Raw genomic sequence first — 19,737 nt, 5'->3', positions numbered from 1 at the left:
CAAGTGATTGAATCATGACCAAAAAAAATTAAAATAAAAAAATGTACAAAACATTGTCACTAAATGATATATTTCTCACACATGCCATGGTTATATGTGGAATTGCACCCCAAAATACATTCTGCTACTTCTCCTGAGTACGGGGATACCACATGTGTGGGACTTTTTGGGAGCCTAGCCGCGTATGAGACCCCGAAAACCAAGCACCGCCTTCAAGATTTCTAAGGACATAAATTTTTGATTTCACTCACACAAATCTTGAAGGCAGTGCTTGGTTTTCGGGGCCCCGTACGCGGCTAGGCTCCCAAAAAGTCCCACACATGTGGTATCCCCGTACTCAGGAGACGCAGCAGAATGTATTTTGGGGTGCAATTCCACATATAACCGTGGCATGTGTGAGAAATATATCATTTAGTGACAACGTTTTGTATTTTTTTTTTTTTGGTCATTATTCAGTGACTTGGGGCAAAAAAATTAAATATTCCATGGACTCAACATGCCTCTCAGCAAATAGCTTGGGGTGTCTACTTTCCAAAATGGGGTCATTTGGGGGGGTTTTGTGCTGTTTTGGCATTTTATTGCCTTCGAAACTGTGATAGGTAGTGAGGAGTGAAATCAAAAATTTATGCCCTTAGAAATCCTGAAGGCGGTGATTGGTTTTCGGGTCCCGTACGCGGCTAGGCTCCCAAAAAGTCCCACACATGTGGTATCCCCGTACTCAGGAGAAGCAGCAGAATGTATTTTGGGGTGCAATTCCACATATAACCGTGGCATGTGTGAGAAATATATCATTTAGTGACAACGTTTTGTATTTTTTTTTTTTTGGTCATTATTCAGTGACTTGGGGCAAAAAAATTAAATATTCCATGGACTCAACATGCCTCTCAGCAAATAGCTTGGGGTGTCTACTTTCCAAAATGGGGTCATTTGGGGGGGTTTTGTGCTGTTTTGGCATTTTATTGCCTTCGAAACTGTGATAGGTAGTGAGGAGTGAAATCAAAAATTTATGCCCTTAGAAATCCTGAAGGCGGTGATTGGTTTTCGGGGTCCCGTACGCGGCTAGGCTCCCAAAAAGTCCCACACATGTGGTATCCCCGTACTCAGGAGAAGCAGCAGAATGTATTTTGGGGTGCAATTCCACATATAACCGTGGCATGTGTGAGAAATATATCATTTAGTGACAACGTTTTGTATTTTTTTTTTTTTGGTCATTATTCAGTGACTTGGGGCAAAAAAATTAAATATTCCATGGACTCAACATGCCTCTCAGCAAATAGCTTGGGGTGTCTACTTTCCAAAATGGGGTCATTTGGGGGGGTTTTGTGCTGTTTTGGCATTTTATTGCCTTCGAAACTGTGATAGGTAGTGAGGAGTGAAATCAAAAATGTATGCCCTTGGAAATCTTGAAGGCGGTGCTTTGTTTTCGGGGCCCCGTATGCGGCTAGGCTCACAAAAAGTCCCACATATGTGGTATCCCCGTACTCGGGAGAAGCAGCAGAATGTATTTTGGGGTGCAATTCCACATATAACTATGGCATGTGTGAGCAATATATCATTTAGTGACAACTTTGTGCAAAAAAAATATTCCATGGACTCGACATGCCTCTCAGCAAATAGCTTAGGGTGTCTACTTTCCAAAATGGGGTCATTTGTTTTTTTTTTTTGCTATTTTGGCATTTTATGGCCTTCGAAACCTTGATAGGTAGTGAGGAGTGAAATCAAAAATTTGTGCCCTTAGAAATGCTGAAGGCGGTGCTTGGGTTTTGGGGCCCCGTATGCGGCTAGGCTCCCAAAAAGTCCCACACATGTGGTATCCCCGTACTCAGGAGAAGCAGCAGAATGTATTTTGGGGTGCAATTCCACATATAACCATGGCATGTGTGAGAAATATATCATTTAGTGACAACTTTTTGTAAACATTTTTTTTTTTTTTTTTTTCGTCATTATTCAATCACTTGGGACAAAAAAATTAAATATTCAATGGACTCAACATGCCTCTCAGCAGTTTCCTTGGGGTGTCTACTTTCCAAAATGGGGTCATTTGGGGGGGGTTTGTACTGCCCTGCCATTTTAGCACCTCAAGAAATGAGATAGGCAGTCATAAAATAAAAGCTGTGTAAATTCCAGAAAATGTACCCTAGTTTGTAGACGCTATAACTTTTGCGAAAACCAATAAATATACGCTTATTGCGATTTTTTTTACTAAAGACATGTGGCTGAATACATTTTGGCCTAAATGTTTGACTAAAATTTAGTTTATTCGATTTTTTTTACTTTTTGTTATAAGAAAAATCATTTTTTTTCAAAATTTACGGTCTTTTTGCGTTTATATCGCAAAAAATAAAAATCGCAGAGGCGATCAAATACCATCAAAATAAAGCTCTATTTGTGGGAAGAAAAGGACGCAAGTTTCGTTTCGGTACAACATTGCATGACCGCGCAATTACCAGTTAAAGCAGCGCATTGCCAAATTGTAAAAACACCTTTGGTCTTTAGACAGCGTATTGGTCCGGGGCTTAAGTGGTTAAAAGGAATCGGTTAACTATTATGTCTCTATACCCTGTAAACAGTCATTTCAGCAAAAAATCGTTTTTTATTTACAACTCCTTTAACTTTGATAATGGTTGTCGGGTTTTCTTTTTTTAAGATGTTATACTTACCCGATCTGTGCAATGGTTTTGCACAAAACAGCCCAGTTCCCTCTTTTCCTTGGGGTTCCCCTCCCTAGGAAGCAATTTCCTGTGGTGGCACACATGTGGACTCTATTGACACACAGTACTGCACTGCCCCCAAATGGCTCCTGCTGCTCTCGCTGAGTCTAGTATGGAGGGAGAGCAGTGCCGGATCGAAATCGGGCTCATGTAAGTGTTTTTTTGGGGCGAGCTGCACAGAAAATGTTTTTGTACATTAAGACAGAGAAGGCATTAATTTTATGACTTTACAACTACTTTAATGCAATGCGCAAACAAATGTTCGCATGCATGCTTTTAATGTGCCACAGAGGAATTGGCTGGGGTGAATGGGCGTTCATGTTGATCATTTTCATTTTAAAGACTATAACACTACAAAGGTCAGAGTACCAGGCACATAAAATGAATGGCAACACAAGAGTTGCGCATTGCAGAAACACATTTTACACCTTTTCAATAGTGCGAATCTGGCCTAAATAAACTTCTATTTGACCTGCGTGGAATAGTGCAGCTGTAGTTTTGCTATTAATCACACAATGCAATGATTTTACCATACTGGCAGAGATACTAACCTAGTTTATGGGTCTCCTAAAAAGCATTATTTCTGTTTTGTCTTTCTATACAGGAAGTTATGGACAAACCTGTTAGCCAGAGGCTGTTTATAACCAAAATTCAGCAAGAATTTGAGTGTGACACATTTCTACCAGACCTTGATCTCCAGTCATACAAGCTGCTGCCAGAGTAAGAAAATGGTTTTATTATAATCTGGACTCAATTTGTATCATTATAGGGTGCTAAACACAAGATTATTTTTATTTTTTTTTGTCTACTTTGACCACTTGTTGACTGTCAACTTATTAGCAACACTTGGACCTCAGTGAACTTTGGATATGTTAATTACCAACTAGTGTTTTAAATTTCTTAATATATTACAGTCATACCCCACTTTTAAGTACACAATGGGACCAAAGCATGTATGTAAAACGAAAATGTACTTAAAGTGAAACAATACCTTTTTTCACTTCTAGGGTGCAGTGGGGGTGTCAGAAGCTGTAGTTGAGGTCCCAGGGGCTGTAGTGGGTGTGTCAGGGGCACACTGGAACAGGGCGGGCTATACTCTCGGAGCTTCAGCTCCTTCTACTGTGGCTGCAAAATGTCTGTACAGTACTTGCAAGGCACTTTACATACACTCGTGGGTATGTCCTTACTCGCGAGTGAATGTAAAGTGAGTGTACTTAAAGCGGGGTATGCCTGTATTTATAATAATAAGATTAAAACGCTACGCCCTACCCTAAATGCTTTAAGGGAAACCTTTTCTTTCTTTGAATTATCTGTACAAATTAATGTTCAGCCTTTGGCGAAAACTGAAGACAACTTGCTCAATCTTTCATGATGCTGGTCTTCCAGTGTCAACAGATGCAATTAGTGGTGTGGTGTGGCGTGGGTTGTCAGCACCCGGGGCAAGGCAAGTTAGCCCCCTAACTGGTAGGCTTTTAGCACTCCCTTCCTACAATAGTACTGACCAGCCTGATTCCTACACTGACCTACCTGACCACTACACTAACCTACCTGCTTCCAATACTGGCCACTACACTGACCTACCTGTCCACTACACTGTCCACTACACTACTCTGTCTACCACAATGTCAACACAGGAGGTCGGCCACTCGGCACAGACGCCATTGAGAGAATGCCTCACATTTTCTGAATTATTTTAAGTGTTCTCTGATTGGATGCAATAGAGAGGTGGGGTAGTGAGCTCATGCTCACCTCATCTAATCGGAGAACGCTTTGCATCCATTTAGAAAATACAAAATTGTTCTCTAAATGGTGCCCATACTGAGAGGCCAACCTCTTGTGTTCACAATGCAGCAGGCCAGCTGCTCAGCACAGGACATGGAAGCAAGTGGAGATGACTGGAGTAACCGTGTCTACTTCAATGATTTCCAGTTTTTAGAGGCATCGGCTAGGTATAGTGTATATAATTAGACTGGTCCAACTTGGACAAATGCACCTAACTTCATAAAAAAAAAATCTGATACCTGAAAGTCATCTTTCAGCCCCTTATAAGTGTTTCCATACGGATATGGACCATATAGGTATACATGCACTTATCCAATCATATTCAGCATTCAATGTTTGTGCCATCATGTGAAATAATTCATTCTATTCCCTGACTCACAGGTATCCGGGTATATCTTCTGAAATGCAGGAAGAAAACGGAATTCAGTACAAGTTTGAAGTATATGAAAAGATGTTATAATTTGTTTACTGTAAATTTGCACAATAAAGATTTTTTGCTGTTTGACTTTATTTAAAGAAGAGCTAATCTTACTTGGAAACAAAATAAATTTCTCAAAGGAGAATATAGGGAATATAAAATGCAAATATATAAGTTTAAAGAACAGGAGTTTCTTTCCTTGTTTGATCCTGTCTTCTCTGAAGCCCCCCTTCATGCAACCTCATAGGACAGTCAGACTCCGACCCCCCCCCCCCCCCACAAGCTTTAACCAGTGGTCAGTTGGACACTGATAAAAGTCACAAGACTGCTCTAAGTGCTGATAAGAAAATATAATTTAGTAGTTTATATTTGCTAAAATAAATGTTCTGTGGGAGATCAGATATAATGAATGCGGGGTCCTGGGTTTAATAACACTTTATTCATTACCAGTGCCTATGGGGGAGACTCTTTTAGTAGAAACATGATGTGTCAAGTTTAAAATTCAGTGATTTAATATGTAAATTGAAAAGTAATTTGCCTGTGTTTGCATTTTATTTTAGAAGCACCACCAATAAGTTAAAATATTGTTCCTGTGGTCTCTTTTAGTCAACACCCTTCACTGTGTAAAAGGTTAGCAGATCAGAACTCATAGAGCATTCAATGTTGGCCCATTCTAAAACTTTACCTAAAACTGAAATTGCAACTAAAACTGTAAACTCCCCGATAATAAATTCATCTAAATGGGACCTTGCTATAACTTAAAGTGGAGCTCCACCCAAAAATGGAACTTCCACTTTTTGAAATCCTCCCACCCCTCCAGTGTCACATTTGGCACCTTTTCAGGGGGAGGAGGGAGCAGATACCTGTGTAATAAAGGTATTTTGCTCCCACTTCCTTGCATAGATCACTGCCGTGACCTGCGCCTACACTGTCCTCCCCTGCTGTCATATATTAAGCCAGCAGCTGCACTATTTGTAGCTGCTGGATATATATATATATATATATATATATATATATATATATATATATATATATATATATATATATATATATATATATATATATATAATTCTCTTCTTTTTTTTTTTTTTCTGGTGGACCTCCGATTTAAAGTGCTTAGTCCACATGCTTTTGACTTGCTGTGCATTCTCTAGCTATAGCTTAAACAGTGGCAGAGTGCTACTGGTAATTGCATTGTTTATGATGCAACTCAAACTTCTAGCTACCTTGCCCATACTGCCCTTTGCAGTTTTAGTTTTGCCTGTTCTCGTGTTCCACTGATTTCAATGTGAGTAACCTTTAATTCATGGGTATGCAACCTGGGGCCTTTCAGTTGTTGCAGGGCTACCAAGTCCCATCATGCCTTTGGGAGTGATTGTAACTGCCAGTCTTGCAATGCCTCATGGGGAAATGTAGTTCCACAACAGCTGGAGGGCTCAAGGTTGCCTACCCCTGCTTTTATTTGACATTTTGCCACTCTAAGTCCATTCAGAGTCTGTTTTAAAATAGCCTCCAGTGCAGAGTACTTCAAGTATTTGCTAGGCTTCACTAAGGTTACCATATCATCCCACAGTCTGTATATTAGGTCTTGGTGATGGCGTCAATGTGTTGCAGGGAATATATTTATATATACCACATACTGAAAGGATCTGGGACTGTGGAAGCCATTAGACCTTTCATGCCACCCTTGGCTCACATAGGAATTAAATATTAACGCACAAATGGCAGAAAACGGTCAGGACTGAGATTCAGTAATGACCATACTCCAAGTGCATTCATATGTAATTGGTGGCCATTTGACAGATGTTTCATCAGCTGTATTGTCAAGGCTAGTTTGTTTTGCTGCTGAATAGTAAGACATGCTTGGGACTATAAGGCCTCAAATAAGGCGGTTGGGTTCTAGCGCAAACGTACAAGCCCTAGTGAGTGTATAAGGTGATTTAAAGTAGGGCGAAAAGTGAAACACTGCTTGTACTTCAGAGAGAGTTTGATGTATGAACAGATATTCTTGCACAATTAAAGTGGAATTCCAGTCAAATTGCTAAGTGCACAGCTGTAATACATATCTGTCTAACCTGCCAAAGAATTTATCATTTTGTTCAATCGCTCTCATGAAACGCACTCCTGTGCTGGGCAATGAGGTCACTGCTATATTCCGTTTTATTACTGTATCCTGGCACACCTTGAGCAGTGGATTCATTGTTTTTTTGCCCACTGACCCCCGCCCCCCCCCCCCCTGCACTTTTTTTTAACCACTTGCTTACTGGGCACATATACCCCCCTCCTGCCCAGGTGAAATTTCAGCTTTCGGCACTGCGTCGCTTTAACTGACAATTGCGCGGTCGTGTGACGTGGCTCCCAAACAAAATTGACGTCCTTTTTTCCCCACAAATAGAGCTTTATTTTGGTGGTATTTGATCACCTCTGCTGTTTTTATTTTTTGCGCTATAAACAAAAAAAGAGCGACAATTTTGAAAAGAAAATTAATATTTTTTACTTGTTGCTATAATAAAGAGTCCAATTTAAAAAAATAAAATAAAAAATTCCTCAGTCTAGGCCGATACGATTTTTTTTTTTTTTTTATCAAAAATATGTAGAATACATAATAAGCAACTGGTTTTTTTTTTTTTACTAGTAATGGCGGCGATCTGCGATTTTTTTTTTTTTTTTTTTTTTTTTTTTATTATTATTGGGACTGCGACATTATGGCGGACACATCGGACACTTTTGGCACCATTCACATTTATACTGCGATCAGTGCTATAAATATGCACTAATTACTGTATAAATGTGACTGGCGTTGAAGGGGTTAACACTAGGGGGTGAGTGAGGGGTTAAATGTGTACCCTGCATAGTGTTTCTAACTGTGGGGTAAGGGGACTGACTGGGGGAGGTGACCGATCTGTGTCCCTATGTACTGTGTCCCTGACAGGACGTGGATCTGTGTGTTTACACACAGATCCACGTCCTTGTCTCTGTAACCGCCAATCACAGGTGCCTGGCGGACATCGCGGCCGCCAGGCACGCGCATTGGCATCTCAGTGATGCGGCGGGCGCGCGCCCCCCAGTGGCCCGGAGGAGCGGAGGCCGTAAAGACGGCGACTCAGATTTAGAACCACCCTGCGGCCGTATATAGTCATACGGCTGTCAGGAAGTGGTTATATATATATATATATATATATATAAAAATTAGTCTGTGTACATATGCATCAGACCCTGGATTTGTTTTGTATGTGAGCAAACAAGAAGGGCCAGAGAGCTACTAGATCTATTGTCGGGTGGCTGTGGATAGCAATCTCAGAAGCCTGTACTCAAATGGACCTAGTTTGTGCTCACTCCACTAGAGCTCTTGCAGCCACTTGGGCAGAAAATGCTGGTTCCACCCCTGAACAAATTTGTAAGCTGGTCAAGCATATTCACTTTTTTTTGCCATTCCAGATTGGATCTATTGGCAGTGAGGGATCAGGCCTTTTGGTAGTAAGCTCTTGCAAGCTGTTGTCCCTCCCTAGTTGAGTAAGTTTCTTGTCCTCTCAGGTGCTGTCCTGAAAGACATTTTGGGAAATTTCAAGTTAAACTTGCCGGTAACTTGTTTTCCAGTAGTATTTCAGGATAGCAACAACCTCGCCTAATGCCTTATTTCACTATGTTTTTTCTTATGTGTTTCTGGCCAGAGGTACTCTACTACAACTGATGAAATGTGGGGAGAAGCCTCCTTTTAAAGTTTGGCAAAGATGTGTTTTCTCTTTGCTACGATCACTCAGGTGCTGTTCTCCAAGTTACAAGTAAGTCTAAATTGAGATTGTGTTTTTTTTTTTTTTTTAACCACTTCCCGCCCGGTCAATAGACAATTGACGTCTGGGAAGTGGTTCTGTTATCCTGACTGGACGTCTATTGACGATAACATGCCGGCGCATGCCCGTGGGGGGGGGTTGACATGTGGCGATCGGTGATGCGGGGTGTAAGTCTGACACCCTGCATCTCCGATCTAGGTAAAGAGCCTCCGGCGGAGGCTCTTTACCACGCTATCAGCCGTGTCCAATCACGGTGTAAACAGGAAGAGACGTTGATCGGCTCTTCCTCACTCGCGTCTGACAGACGCGAGTAGAGGAGAGCTGATCGGTGGCTCTCCTGCCGGGTGGGGTATACGCTGATTGTTTATCAGCGTGGCCCCCCCCCTCCCCTGCGGATGCCCACACTGGACCACCAGGGAAGGGGGCAATGTGTATGGCCAGGTATGTACCCCATGGCCATAAATACTCGTAATATATGCCAATCAGTGCCCACAAATGGGCACTGACTGGCAACATGGGCACAACATATAAAAAAGTGGTGCCCAGCAATGCCATCAGTGCCCACCTATCAGTGCCACCCATCAGTGACCATCATGAGTGCCCATCAGTGCAGCCATATCAGTGCCTGCCCGTAATTGAAGAAGAAAACGTACTTATTTACAAAAAATTAAACAGGGAAAAAAAATGTTTTTTCAAAATTTTCGTTTTTTTTTTTTTTTTTTAGTTGTTGCGCAAAAAAATAAAAATCGTAGAGGTGATCAAATACCACCACAAGAAAGCTCTATTTCTATCAACAAAATAATAAAAGTTTCATTTGGGTACAGTGTAGCATGATCGCGCAATTGTCATTCAAATTGCGACAGCGCAGAAAGCTGAAAATTGGCTTGGGCAGGAAGGTGCGTAAGTGCCTGGTATTGAAGTGGTTAAACAAACATATTTACCTGCTCTGTGCAGTGGTTTTGCACAGTGCAGCCCGATCCTCTTTTTGGTTTCCCTGCTGGTACTCCAAGTGCCCCATTTTAATCAAGCGATAATAGACTTGAAATGATCAGTGGAAGTAGCTGCCACAACAGATCTAAACTTTATAGAAAAGATTGTTCATTAAAAACAAATCTAAAGCCACCACCTTCCTATAGATTGGCCAAGGGCAAAACCGTTTTATAGTATGAACTACTTTATTTATTTTTTTTGCAGTACCCACACTACTACTATTTGTCCTAGACATGTAAGAAAAAAATTCAAAACAAATATCACAAAAAAAAACATAACCCCCTCCTGTTGTGATAAAGGCCCTCTCAGACAGCACATTGGGGCAAGCAAGAATCTCCTGCAGTGTACAGGCTCTGGCACATGCTGTGGATGTATAGCCTGGCCACTTTAACACTTTAGATGGTGCAGCCTAGCTGCTGTTTTTGTCCTGCAAAACCTGCCCACCCTCTGCAGCCTATGCATGCAGAACTTCCACCTCTCACTTTAGGAGTGCCCAGCATTTTTAATAAATGAGATTGATTATGGTTATTGACAGCTATGGCAAAAGCAATGGGGAATAAATATGTGGTGTCTTGGTGCACACTAATTTACAACACAAGTATGCTGTCTGTGTGGGCAACAAATATACACTGCAGACCTTGAAATAAAATTTAAAAAAAGGCCCTAGCAAAATAAAATTTCTCCCCAAAGAAAAAGTGAACCCTGAAACACTAAACCCCAACCTAGCAGAAAATTAAAAAAATGTATTCACATTAAATGGGGGAAAAATAAAAACAATGCAACCAAAGATAAAGACTAAAGAGGGAGGGGGGACACAGCATTTGTTGCTGACATACACAAAAAGATGAGCCTAAAAATGACTGTTGGGTCTCTGAATGGTGAGGTACACAAGAATACTTAGCCCGCCCATGCACCTTATAGCAACTAATTCTCCCTACACAGACTGTGCTATCCCTAAACTACTCTGAAACACACTAACAAATGGTTGCTGGAAACCAATATTGAGGGGGCTTGCATATAACAAACCCCAACTATTGGCCCTTCTAAGCAAGGTGACTTAATTTCAAAGGCTAAGCAGTACATTATGGTTACATAGAATTCGGTCTGCAGAATACCCACATTACATCACCAGGAAAGGGAACCTCAAACACTCCGGTTTCATCTCAGACCCAAGGTGGCAACAAGCCTGAACCTCATTCTGAATTTTTAGGTTTAGAAGTGTTCATGTACAGTTAAGGTGTAGCTTGTAGGGTTATAGTTGAGTTGAATTTCAAAGACCGAAAATTTGGTTTTGTTCTTCAGACTAAAAAACTTCAGAGACAAAGCCAATAAACAGAAAAAAAAAATTGAATGAATAGGTGGTGGTTACAACTGCTTCAGTTCCGTACCTCCTAACGTGCCCTTAGTCACCTTTTGGAGACTCAAGAAGGTTGATCTATGATGAGCACAGCATAATTCACTATGAACCGTCCTGACACAGAGTCCACCTTTCCATATCTCAACCCTACGGTTCTAATCAATTTAAGCCTCGTACACACGACCGGTTTTCCCGTTGGGAAAACTGCCATGAGAGCTTTTGGCTGGGGAAACCGGCCGTGTGTATGCTCCATTGCAGTTTTCCCGACGGGATAACTGCCAGAAAAAAAAAAGCGAACCAGCTCTTTTTTTTCCCCGTCAGGATTCCCAGCGGTTTTTAACCCGGCAGTTTTGGGAAACGCTGCGATGGAGCATACACGCGGCCGGGTTTCCCGACCAAAGCTCTCATGGCGGTGTTCCTGTCTGCAATAAAAGCAACAGTCAGCGCACAAATAATACAGTTAAACTAAAAATATTGCAAGCTGAACACAAAAAAAAGGTAATCACGACCTCAAATGTAGCAAATGAAAAAAATATGTAAGTGCAGCGCAATAAAAGTCCATATAAAAGTAACTGAAGATGACACCCAGTGATACAGCGAAAACTCTTCAAACGAAAGTGATGTAACCGCCACCAACAAGAGAAATGTTTCCTTACCAGATGGGATGGACCATTTGCATTAACAACTGGTCAAAACAGCTTGGTTTCACCATAGGAGAGAAGACACGGATGTATCTAGCAAAGTGGTAAGTAATCCGATCAGATAGGATGGGCCATTAGCATTACCAACTGGTCAAAACAGCTTGATCTCAGCATAGGAGAGAAGATGCGGATGGATCCAGCAGAATGGTAGGTAATCCGATCAGATATAAAAGAAACAACAGAAAACACGATCTCAGTGTAGACTGTTTGTATTTTATTCCAAGGGTAAAAAAGTTCACTATACAGCAAAAATCCTGTACTGGAAACCCGGTCGTGTGTAGGGGGAAAAAAGTTACCGAGCAGGTTCTCTGTTTTCCAGGCGGACTTTTTACCGCCGGGAAAACCGATCGTGTGTACTAGGCATTAGGCCTACAAACCTGAAGGCAGCACCTATACAGGCCGACCAGTTATAAACTAGTTCCCCATTATATATAATAAAAATATATATATATATATTATATTTAGAAATCTTCTGTCAATGAGGTAACTATTTAATAAGCTCAAGAGTCAATTGCAAGTACCGGTTTTCTTTTATCCTCGATATCTTTTTTAGACATAATTAACAGCACATGCAGCAGGAATTTTTAACTTTCAATAAAAAGCAGTCTTCACGTGAGCAATAGTGATATATATCCTGCTGACTTTCTATAAATATCTACTGCTCCAAAACTCAAGACAATTGTCACATAGATTTAAATATATTCCAATGTGACATATTTCCTTTCCAAGTTGCTTAGTTACTGTCGACACAGTATATTAATATAGTAACAAAGTCTTGTATCATGGGGGGGAAAGACACATGTCCATCAGCTTCTATCTATGGTAAAATACAGTCATGCAGGTCATGTGAATTTTAGAATTTACTTATTTACTTGAAACGTTCAAGAAATAGATGAATGCTGACATACCAATTCACTATTGTAAACTGTAATCATTTGATGAATTCAATGATGGTAATAGAAGACGTCAATAATATTGGATACGGTAAGATCTAGTGTGGAAGAAGCTTGTATGTAGTAAGAAGGGGGGTGGTGTGCACTAGGTTCAAGTGACAGAAGAGGTGTGAGGCCCCGTACACACGACCGAGTTTCTCGGCAGAATTCAGCCAGAAACTCGATCGGAGCCGTATTCTGCCAAGAAACACGGTGGTGTGTACACTTTTGGCCGAGGAAACCGACGAGGATCTCGTCGGGCCAAATAGAGAACATGTTCTCTATTTCCTCGTTAGTCAATGAGGAAACTTGGCGGCTTCACAATGAACTAGACGAACAAAACTATGCATTTTGCCCGTCGAGTTCCTCGGACGTGTGTACGGGGCCCTAGAGACAATTGCTCTTCGTTAAAGGACCAGACAATCGCCTTTTTATTGTAGAAAGAACAAAATGATACCATTTTCTGTGAAAAGGCACATTTTTATAGTTTCTTCATGCTTCCAGCTGCCTTTCAGGAAAGCAGAAATTTACATTTTTATCCCTGTGCCTGGCCAAAATTTCTAAAGGTAAAACAAAAAATATTTCCACAGAAACATTTGGAGATTCCTAAATTTAAAGCCAACCCTCCAGACAAGCCAATAAATACATAGATAAGATAAATATGAGAGCTGTTTACTCACCAAAGATTTCAATTTCTGCCATACAATTCTGACCTAACAAGACCTGTCCCTCCCCCAGCCTATGACTGGAGAGTGAAAGGAGAAGCAGCAGACCGATGAGCTCATCACTCTGCTCCCTCTTCCTATCAGCATGTTCTCAGTTCGCATATGAACACTGCAGCTTACTGGCTTCTTGTGCTACTTCTCCCTGTCCTAGTCTGAGTTTTGCTGTACGGGAGGTAGAACAAGATACTAGGTCAAATTCAAGTACACACACTGCTTGCACTAAAAGATAGCTATTATGTATTAATGTACACTGTGCAAAAAAGAAATAAGGAACACTTTGAAAACATATCAGATCTCAACAGGCAAAAATCTCATGCTGGATATCTATACTGATATGGACTGGGTAATGTGTTAGGAATGAAAGGATGGCACATCTTTTGATGGAAAGCTGAAATTTCATTGCAACAACTCAAAATAGTCCTCAATAGTTTGTATGGCCCCCAAGTTCTTGTATGCATGCCTGACAACATCAGGGCATGCTCCTAATGAGACGACGGATGGTGTCCTGGGGTATTTCCTCCCAGATCTGGACCAGAGCATCACTGAGCTCCTGAACAGACTGAGGTGCAACCTGGCGGCACAGGATGGACCGAAACATAATGTCCCAGAGGTGTTCTTTTGGATTTAGGTCAGGTGAGCATGGGGGCCATTCCTGGTATCAATTTCTTCATCCTCCAGGAACTGACTGCATGCTCTCCCCATATGAGGCTGGGCATTGTGCACCAGGAGGAACTCAGGACCCACTGCACCAGCGTAGGGTCTGACAATGGGTCCAAGGATTTTATCCCGATACCTAATGGCAGTCATGGTGCCATTGTGTATGTCTGTGCGTCCCTCCATGGATATGCCTCCCCAGACCATCACTGACCCACCACCAAACCGGTCATGCTGAACGATGTTACAGGCAGCATAAAGTTCTCTGCGGATTCTCCAGACCCTTTCATGTCTGTCACATATGCTCAGTGTGAACCTGCTCTCATCTGAGAAAAGCATGGGGCACCAGTGGTGGACCTGCCAATTCTGGTGTTCAATGGAAAATGCCAATCAAGCTCCACAGTGTCCGCCAGTGAGCCTACTAGAGGACGTCGGGCCCTCAGGCCATACCCATGAAGTCTGTTTCTGATTGTTTGGTCAGAGACATTCACACCAGTGGCCTGCTGGAGGTCATTTTGCAGGGCTCTGGCAGTGCTTATCCTGTTCTTCCTTGCACAAAGGAGTAGATACCGGTCCTGTTGATGGGTTAAGGCAGGGGTTGACAAATTTGCTTGGAATCTAGGAGCCAGCTAAAAAAGTTAGGAGCCAGAAAATGCGCCCCGTCCCGACGAGCTTGCGCGCAGAAGCGAACACATACGTGAGCAGCGCCCGCATATGTAAACGGTGTTCAAACCACACATGTGAGGTATCGCCGCGATTGGTAGAGCGAGAGCAATAATTCTAGCCCTAGACCTCCTCTGTAACTCAAAACATGCATTCTGTAGAGTTTTTTAAACGTCGCCTATGGAGATTTTAAAGGGTAAAGGTTTGACGCCATTCCACGAGCGGATGTAATTTTGAAGCGTGACATGTTGGGTATCAATTTACTCGGCGTAACATTATCTTTCATAATATTAAAAAAAATGGGGATAACTTTACTGTTGTCTTATTTTTTAATTAATTAATTTTTTCCCCAAAAAAGTGCGCTTGCAAGACCGCTGCGCAAATACGGCGTGACAGAAAGTATTGCAACAATCGCCATTTTATTCTCTAGGGTGTTAGGATAAAAAATATATATAATGTTTGGGGGTTCTAATTAGAGGGAAGAAGATGGCAGTGAAAAATTACATTAGAATTGCTGTTTAACTTGTAATGCTTAACTTGTAATACCAACGGCCACCACCAGATGGCGCCAGCTTACACATCTGGTGGTAATAACTTGTAATACCAACGGCTCACCACCAGATGGCGCCAGCTCACAATTTTTTTTATTTTTTTTTGCCCCCCCCTTCCAAGCCAAGTCGCCAGGACCCTATTTCTAGTCGCCATGGCGACCTGGCGCCCGGGATTTGTCGAGCCCTGGGTTAAGGACCTTCTACGGCTCTGTCCAGCTCTCCTAGAGTAACTGCCTGTCTCCTGGAATCTCCTCCATGCTCTTGAGACTGTGCTGGGAGACACGGCAAACCTTCTGGCAATGACACGTATTGATGTGTGAAGAGGACGCCGGGGACGAGCCGAGCAGATGAACAGACTCAGGTAAGTAAAATGGGGGACCTTCATTGCCAGGTGTTTTTTCACTTTAATGCATAGGATGTATTAAGGTGAAAAGACACAAACTTTTACAACCACTTTAAAAAAACACCCCACTACCTGTTTTCCCCTTGTCCCTTTCCTAAACATTTACCTGTCTCCAATCCAGCACTGACATGGCTGCAGCATCGCTCCTTCTCTTCCTGGTTTCACAGGAGACACCGGCAGCAGCGAGAGTCAGGTTCCTGCTGATGTCATTCAAACTTGTTTGAGGAGGGAGCAAGGCTGTGGCTTACTGATGCGCTGTGTGTGTCTATGGATGCACACGGCTTGCTGAGGGGGCACCTTGAGGAGATGACTACTGGCAGTGGACTCCAGATTAGATTTGAAAAAAAAAATATCCTTTATATTTGAGCTGTTTTTTTATGTGCAGTATATACTGAGTATTATAATCTACAGGGAGTGCAGAATTATTAGGCAAATTAGTATTTTGACCACATCATCCTCTTTATGCATGTTGTCTTACTCCAAGCTGTATAGGCTCGAAAGCCTACTACCAATTAAGCATATTAGGTGATGTGCATCTCTGTAATGAGAAGGTGTGTGGTCTAATGACATCAACACCCTATATCAGGTGTGCATAATTATTAGTCAACTTCCTTTCCTTTGGCAAAATGGGTCAAAAGAAGGACTTGACAGGCTCAGAAAAGTCAAAAATAGTGAGATATCTTGCAGAGGGATGCAGCACTCTTAAAATTGCAAAGCTTCTGAAGCGTGATCATCGAACAATCAATCGTTTCATTCAAAATAGTCAACAGGGTCGCAAGAAGCGTGTGGAAAAACCAAGGCGCAAAATAACTGCCCATGAACTGAGAAAAGTCAAGCGTGCAGCTGCCAAGATGCCACTTGCCACCAGTTTGGCCATATTTCAGAGCTGCAACATCACTGGAGTGCCCAAAAGCACAAGGTGTGCAATACTCAGAGACATGGCCAAGGTAAGAAAGGCTGAAAGACGACCACCACTGAACAAGTCACACAAGCTGAAACGTCAAGACTGGGCCAAGAAATATCTCAAGACTGATTTTTCTAAGGTTTTATGGACTGATGAAATGAGAGTGAGTCTTGATGGGCCAGATGGATGGGCCCGTGGCTGGTTTGGTAAAGGGCAGAGAGCTCCTGTCCGACTCAGATGCCAGCAAGGTGGAGGTGGAGTACTGGTTTGGGCTGGTATCATCAAAGATGAGCTTGTGGGGCCTTTTCGGGTTGAGGATGGAGTCAAGCTCAACTCCCAGTCCTACTGCCAGTTTCTGGAAGACACCTTCTTCAAGCAGTGGTACAGGAAGAAGTCTGCATCCTTCAAGAAAAACATGATTTTCATGCAGGACAATGCTCCATCACACGCGTCCAAGTACTCCACAGCGTGGCTGGCAAGAAAGGGTATAAAAGAAGAAAAACTAATGACATGGCCTCCTTGTTCACCTGATCTGAACCCCATTGAGAACCTGTGGTCCATCATCAAATGTGAGATTTACAAGGAGGGAAAACAGTACACCTCTCTGAACAGTGTCTGGGAGGCTGTGGTTGCTGCTGCACGCAATGTTGATGGTGAACAGATCACAACACTGACAGAATCCATGGATGTCAGGCTTTTGAGTGTCCTTGCAAAGAAAGGTGGCTATATTGGTCACTGATTTGTTTTTGTTTTGTTTTGGAATGTCAGAAATGTATATTTGTGAATGTTGAGATGTTATATTGGTTTCACTGGTAAAAATAAATAATTGAAATGGGTATACATTTTTTTTGTTAAGTTGCCTAATAATTATGCACAGTAATAGTCACCTGCACACACATATATCCCCCTAAAATAGCTAAAACTAAAAACTACTTCCAAAAATATTCAGCTTTGATATTAATGAGTTTTTTGGGTTCATTGAGAACATGGTTGTTGTTCAATAATAAAATTAATCCTCAAAAATACAACTTGCCTAATAATTCTGCACTCCCTGTATTTAAAGGCTAGTTCACACCAGAAAGTGGTGCAGGAAAGGCACATTCCCTGTGTCTTTCCCGCACTAAATTCAAGCGCGCTGCTCTTGCAATTTGCATGCGGGTACCAATAAAATGTGATTGCCAACGCAGTGCATTTGCGGGCACCAAATTGCAGTTTGGTGCATTTTTAAATATAGTGCAAACACTACTTTGTGTGGCCTAAAGCATTTTGCAGCCAATTCCAATGAATGGACGGTCAAAAAGCGCACTGCGCAGGAATGTGCTTGTTCTCATGTGATCTTGGTATGAACTGACACATAAAGCAAATATATACAGTATGTTAAAACCTTTTTTAATGCAGTAAATTCAAACCCCTTCAATGATTTACTGTTTGCCAAAGGCCTTTTGTAACAACCTGCATCCCCTGTGGCAGAGACTTTGGCTTGCCATAAATTATGCAATGCAATTCTACTATTGCATTCTGACGGGAGGTTTGCCCACTGTCAGAATACAATGATTACTGCTGTCTGGTATAGCCAGAGGCTGTAATTGCACAAAAAAAAAAAAACTCAACACCTGACAAGCTGCTCATAAATGGATCATAGCTAGTTCCTGCTGAACGAAATAAACTGAACTATGTATGGCCAGCTCAAGGTGATTATAAAGGCAGAAGTTTTTTCTACCTTAATGCATTCTATGCATTAAAGGGTCACTAAAGGAATTTTTTTTTTTAGCTGAAATGATTGTTTACAGGGCATAGAGACATAATAGTTAACTGATTCCTTTTAAAAATGATTAAAAAATAGATAAAAAACAATCATATAATGTGCCTGCAGTGTAGTTTCGTTTTTGCTGTTGTTTCCTGGTTCTCTGATGTACAGAGAGCCACTAGAGGGCAGTCAGCCAATAGAGAGCAGTGATACTTTGTCTAAAACTCCTCAGCACCAATCCAGTTTCGTTTTACACACAATAATCACATTAGTGACCACCGTGAGAAATCTCCCAGCACTGTGGTTATCAGGAAACAGGCAACCAGGAAGTGTCCAGAACAGAGCGGATTTACAGCAACATTAAAAGCAAAAACGAACAATGAGGACATGAAACCAGGACTGCAGTAAGGTAAAGGAAGCTATTTAGCTAAAAAAAAAAATTCCTTTAGTGACCCTTTAAGGTAAAAAAAAACTTCTGGGTGCAACCTCATCTTATACTTACCTGAGCCCTCATCTCGATCCAGCGATGTACAATGATGAGATCAGTAGCTCTCTTGGATCTCTTTCCTCATTGGCTCTTGCAGCAATGGGAGCCTTTGGCTCCTGCTGCTGTCAATCACAGCCAGTAAGCAAATGAGGAGAGAGCGTGGGGCAGGGCCAATCAGTGCTGTGTGTGTGAATGGACAGGGACAGTAGCACGGCTCGGGAGCTCCCATAGCAAGAAGCTTGCTATTGGGGTCACTCGGGAGGACCACCGGCAGGGGACAAAAAAAGGAGAGGATCGGAGCTGCTTTGTGCAAAACCAATCCACAGAGCATATGTGTGTATATATATATATATATATATATATATACGCACACACACATATATGTATACAGTGGGGATCGAAAGTTTGGGCACCCCAGGTAAAAATTAATGTGCATAACAAAGACAAGGAAAGATGGAAAAATCTCCAAAAGGCATCAAATTACAGATTAGACATTCTTATAATATGTCAAAAAAGTTAGATTTTATTTCCATCATTTACACTTTCAAGATTACAGAAAACAAAAAAATGGCGTCTGCAAAAGTTTGGGCACCCTGCGGAGTTAATATCTTGTACTGTCCCTTTTGGCAAGTATCACAGCTTGTAAACGCTTTTTGTAGCCAGCCAAGAGTCTTTCAATTCTTGTTTGAGGTATCTTTGCCCATTCTTCCTTACAAAAGTCTTCCAGTTCTTTGAGATTTCTGGGCTGTCTGTCACACACTGCTCTTTTAAGGTCTAGCCATAGATTTTCAATTATGTTGAGGTCAGGAGATTGTGAAGGCCATGGCAAAACCTTGAGTTTACGCCTCTTGATGTAATCCCCCGTGGATTTTGAGGTGTGTTTAGGATCATTATCCATTTGTAGAAGCCATCCTCTCTTTA

General features: G+C 41.8%; 1 protein-coding gene across 1 annotated transcript in view; it reads left to right on the top strand.

Moving 5' to 3' along the window:
* DHFR (dihydrofolate reductase) overlaps positions 1–4,996 on the top strand; it is a 76,560-nt gene extending 71,564 nt beyond the window's left edge. The window contains exons 5-6 of the mRNA XM_040341621.1: positions 3,316–3,431; positions 4,875–4,996. Of these exons, the coding sequence (XP_040197555.1) occupies positions 3,316–3,431; positions 4,875–4,953 (195 nt within the window). The 3' untranslated portion in view covers positions 4,954–4,996. The remainder of the gene's footprint in view (positions 1–3,315; positions 3,432–4,874) is intronic.
* Positions 4,997–19,737: the final 14,741 nt, after the last annotated feature.

The sequence above is a fragment of the Rana temporaria genome, chromosome 1 (genome assembly GCF_905171775.1).
Source record: "Rana temporaria chromosome 1, aRanTem1.1, whole genome shotgun sequence".
Taxonomy (NCBI): domain Eukaryota; kingdom Metazoa; phylum Chordata; class Amphibia; order Anura; family Ranidae; genus Rana; species Rana temporaria.
The sequence above is the reverse complement of the archived record's forward strand: the minus strand, read 5'-3'. Positions and strand labels throughout refer to the sequence as shown.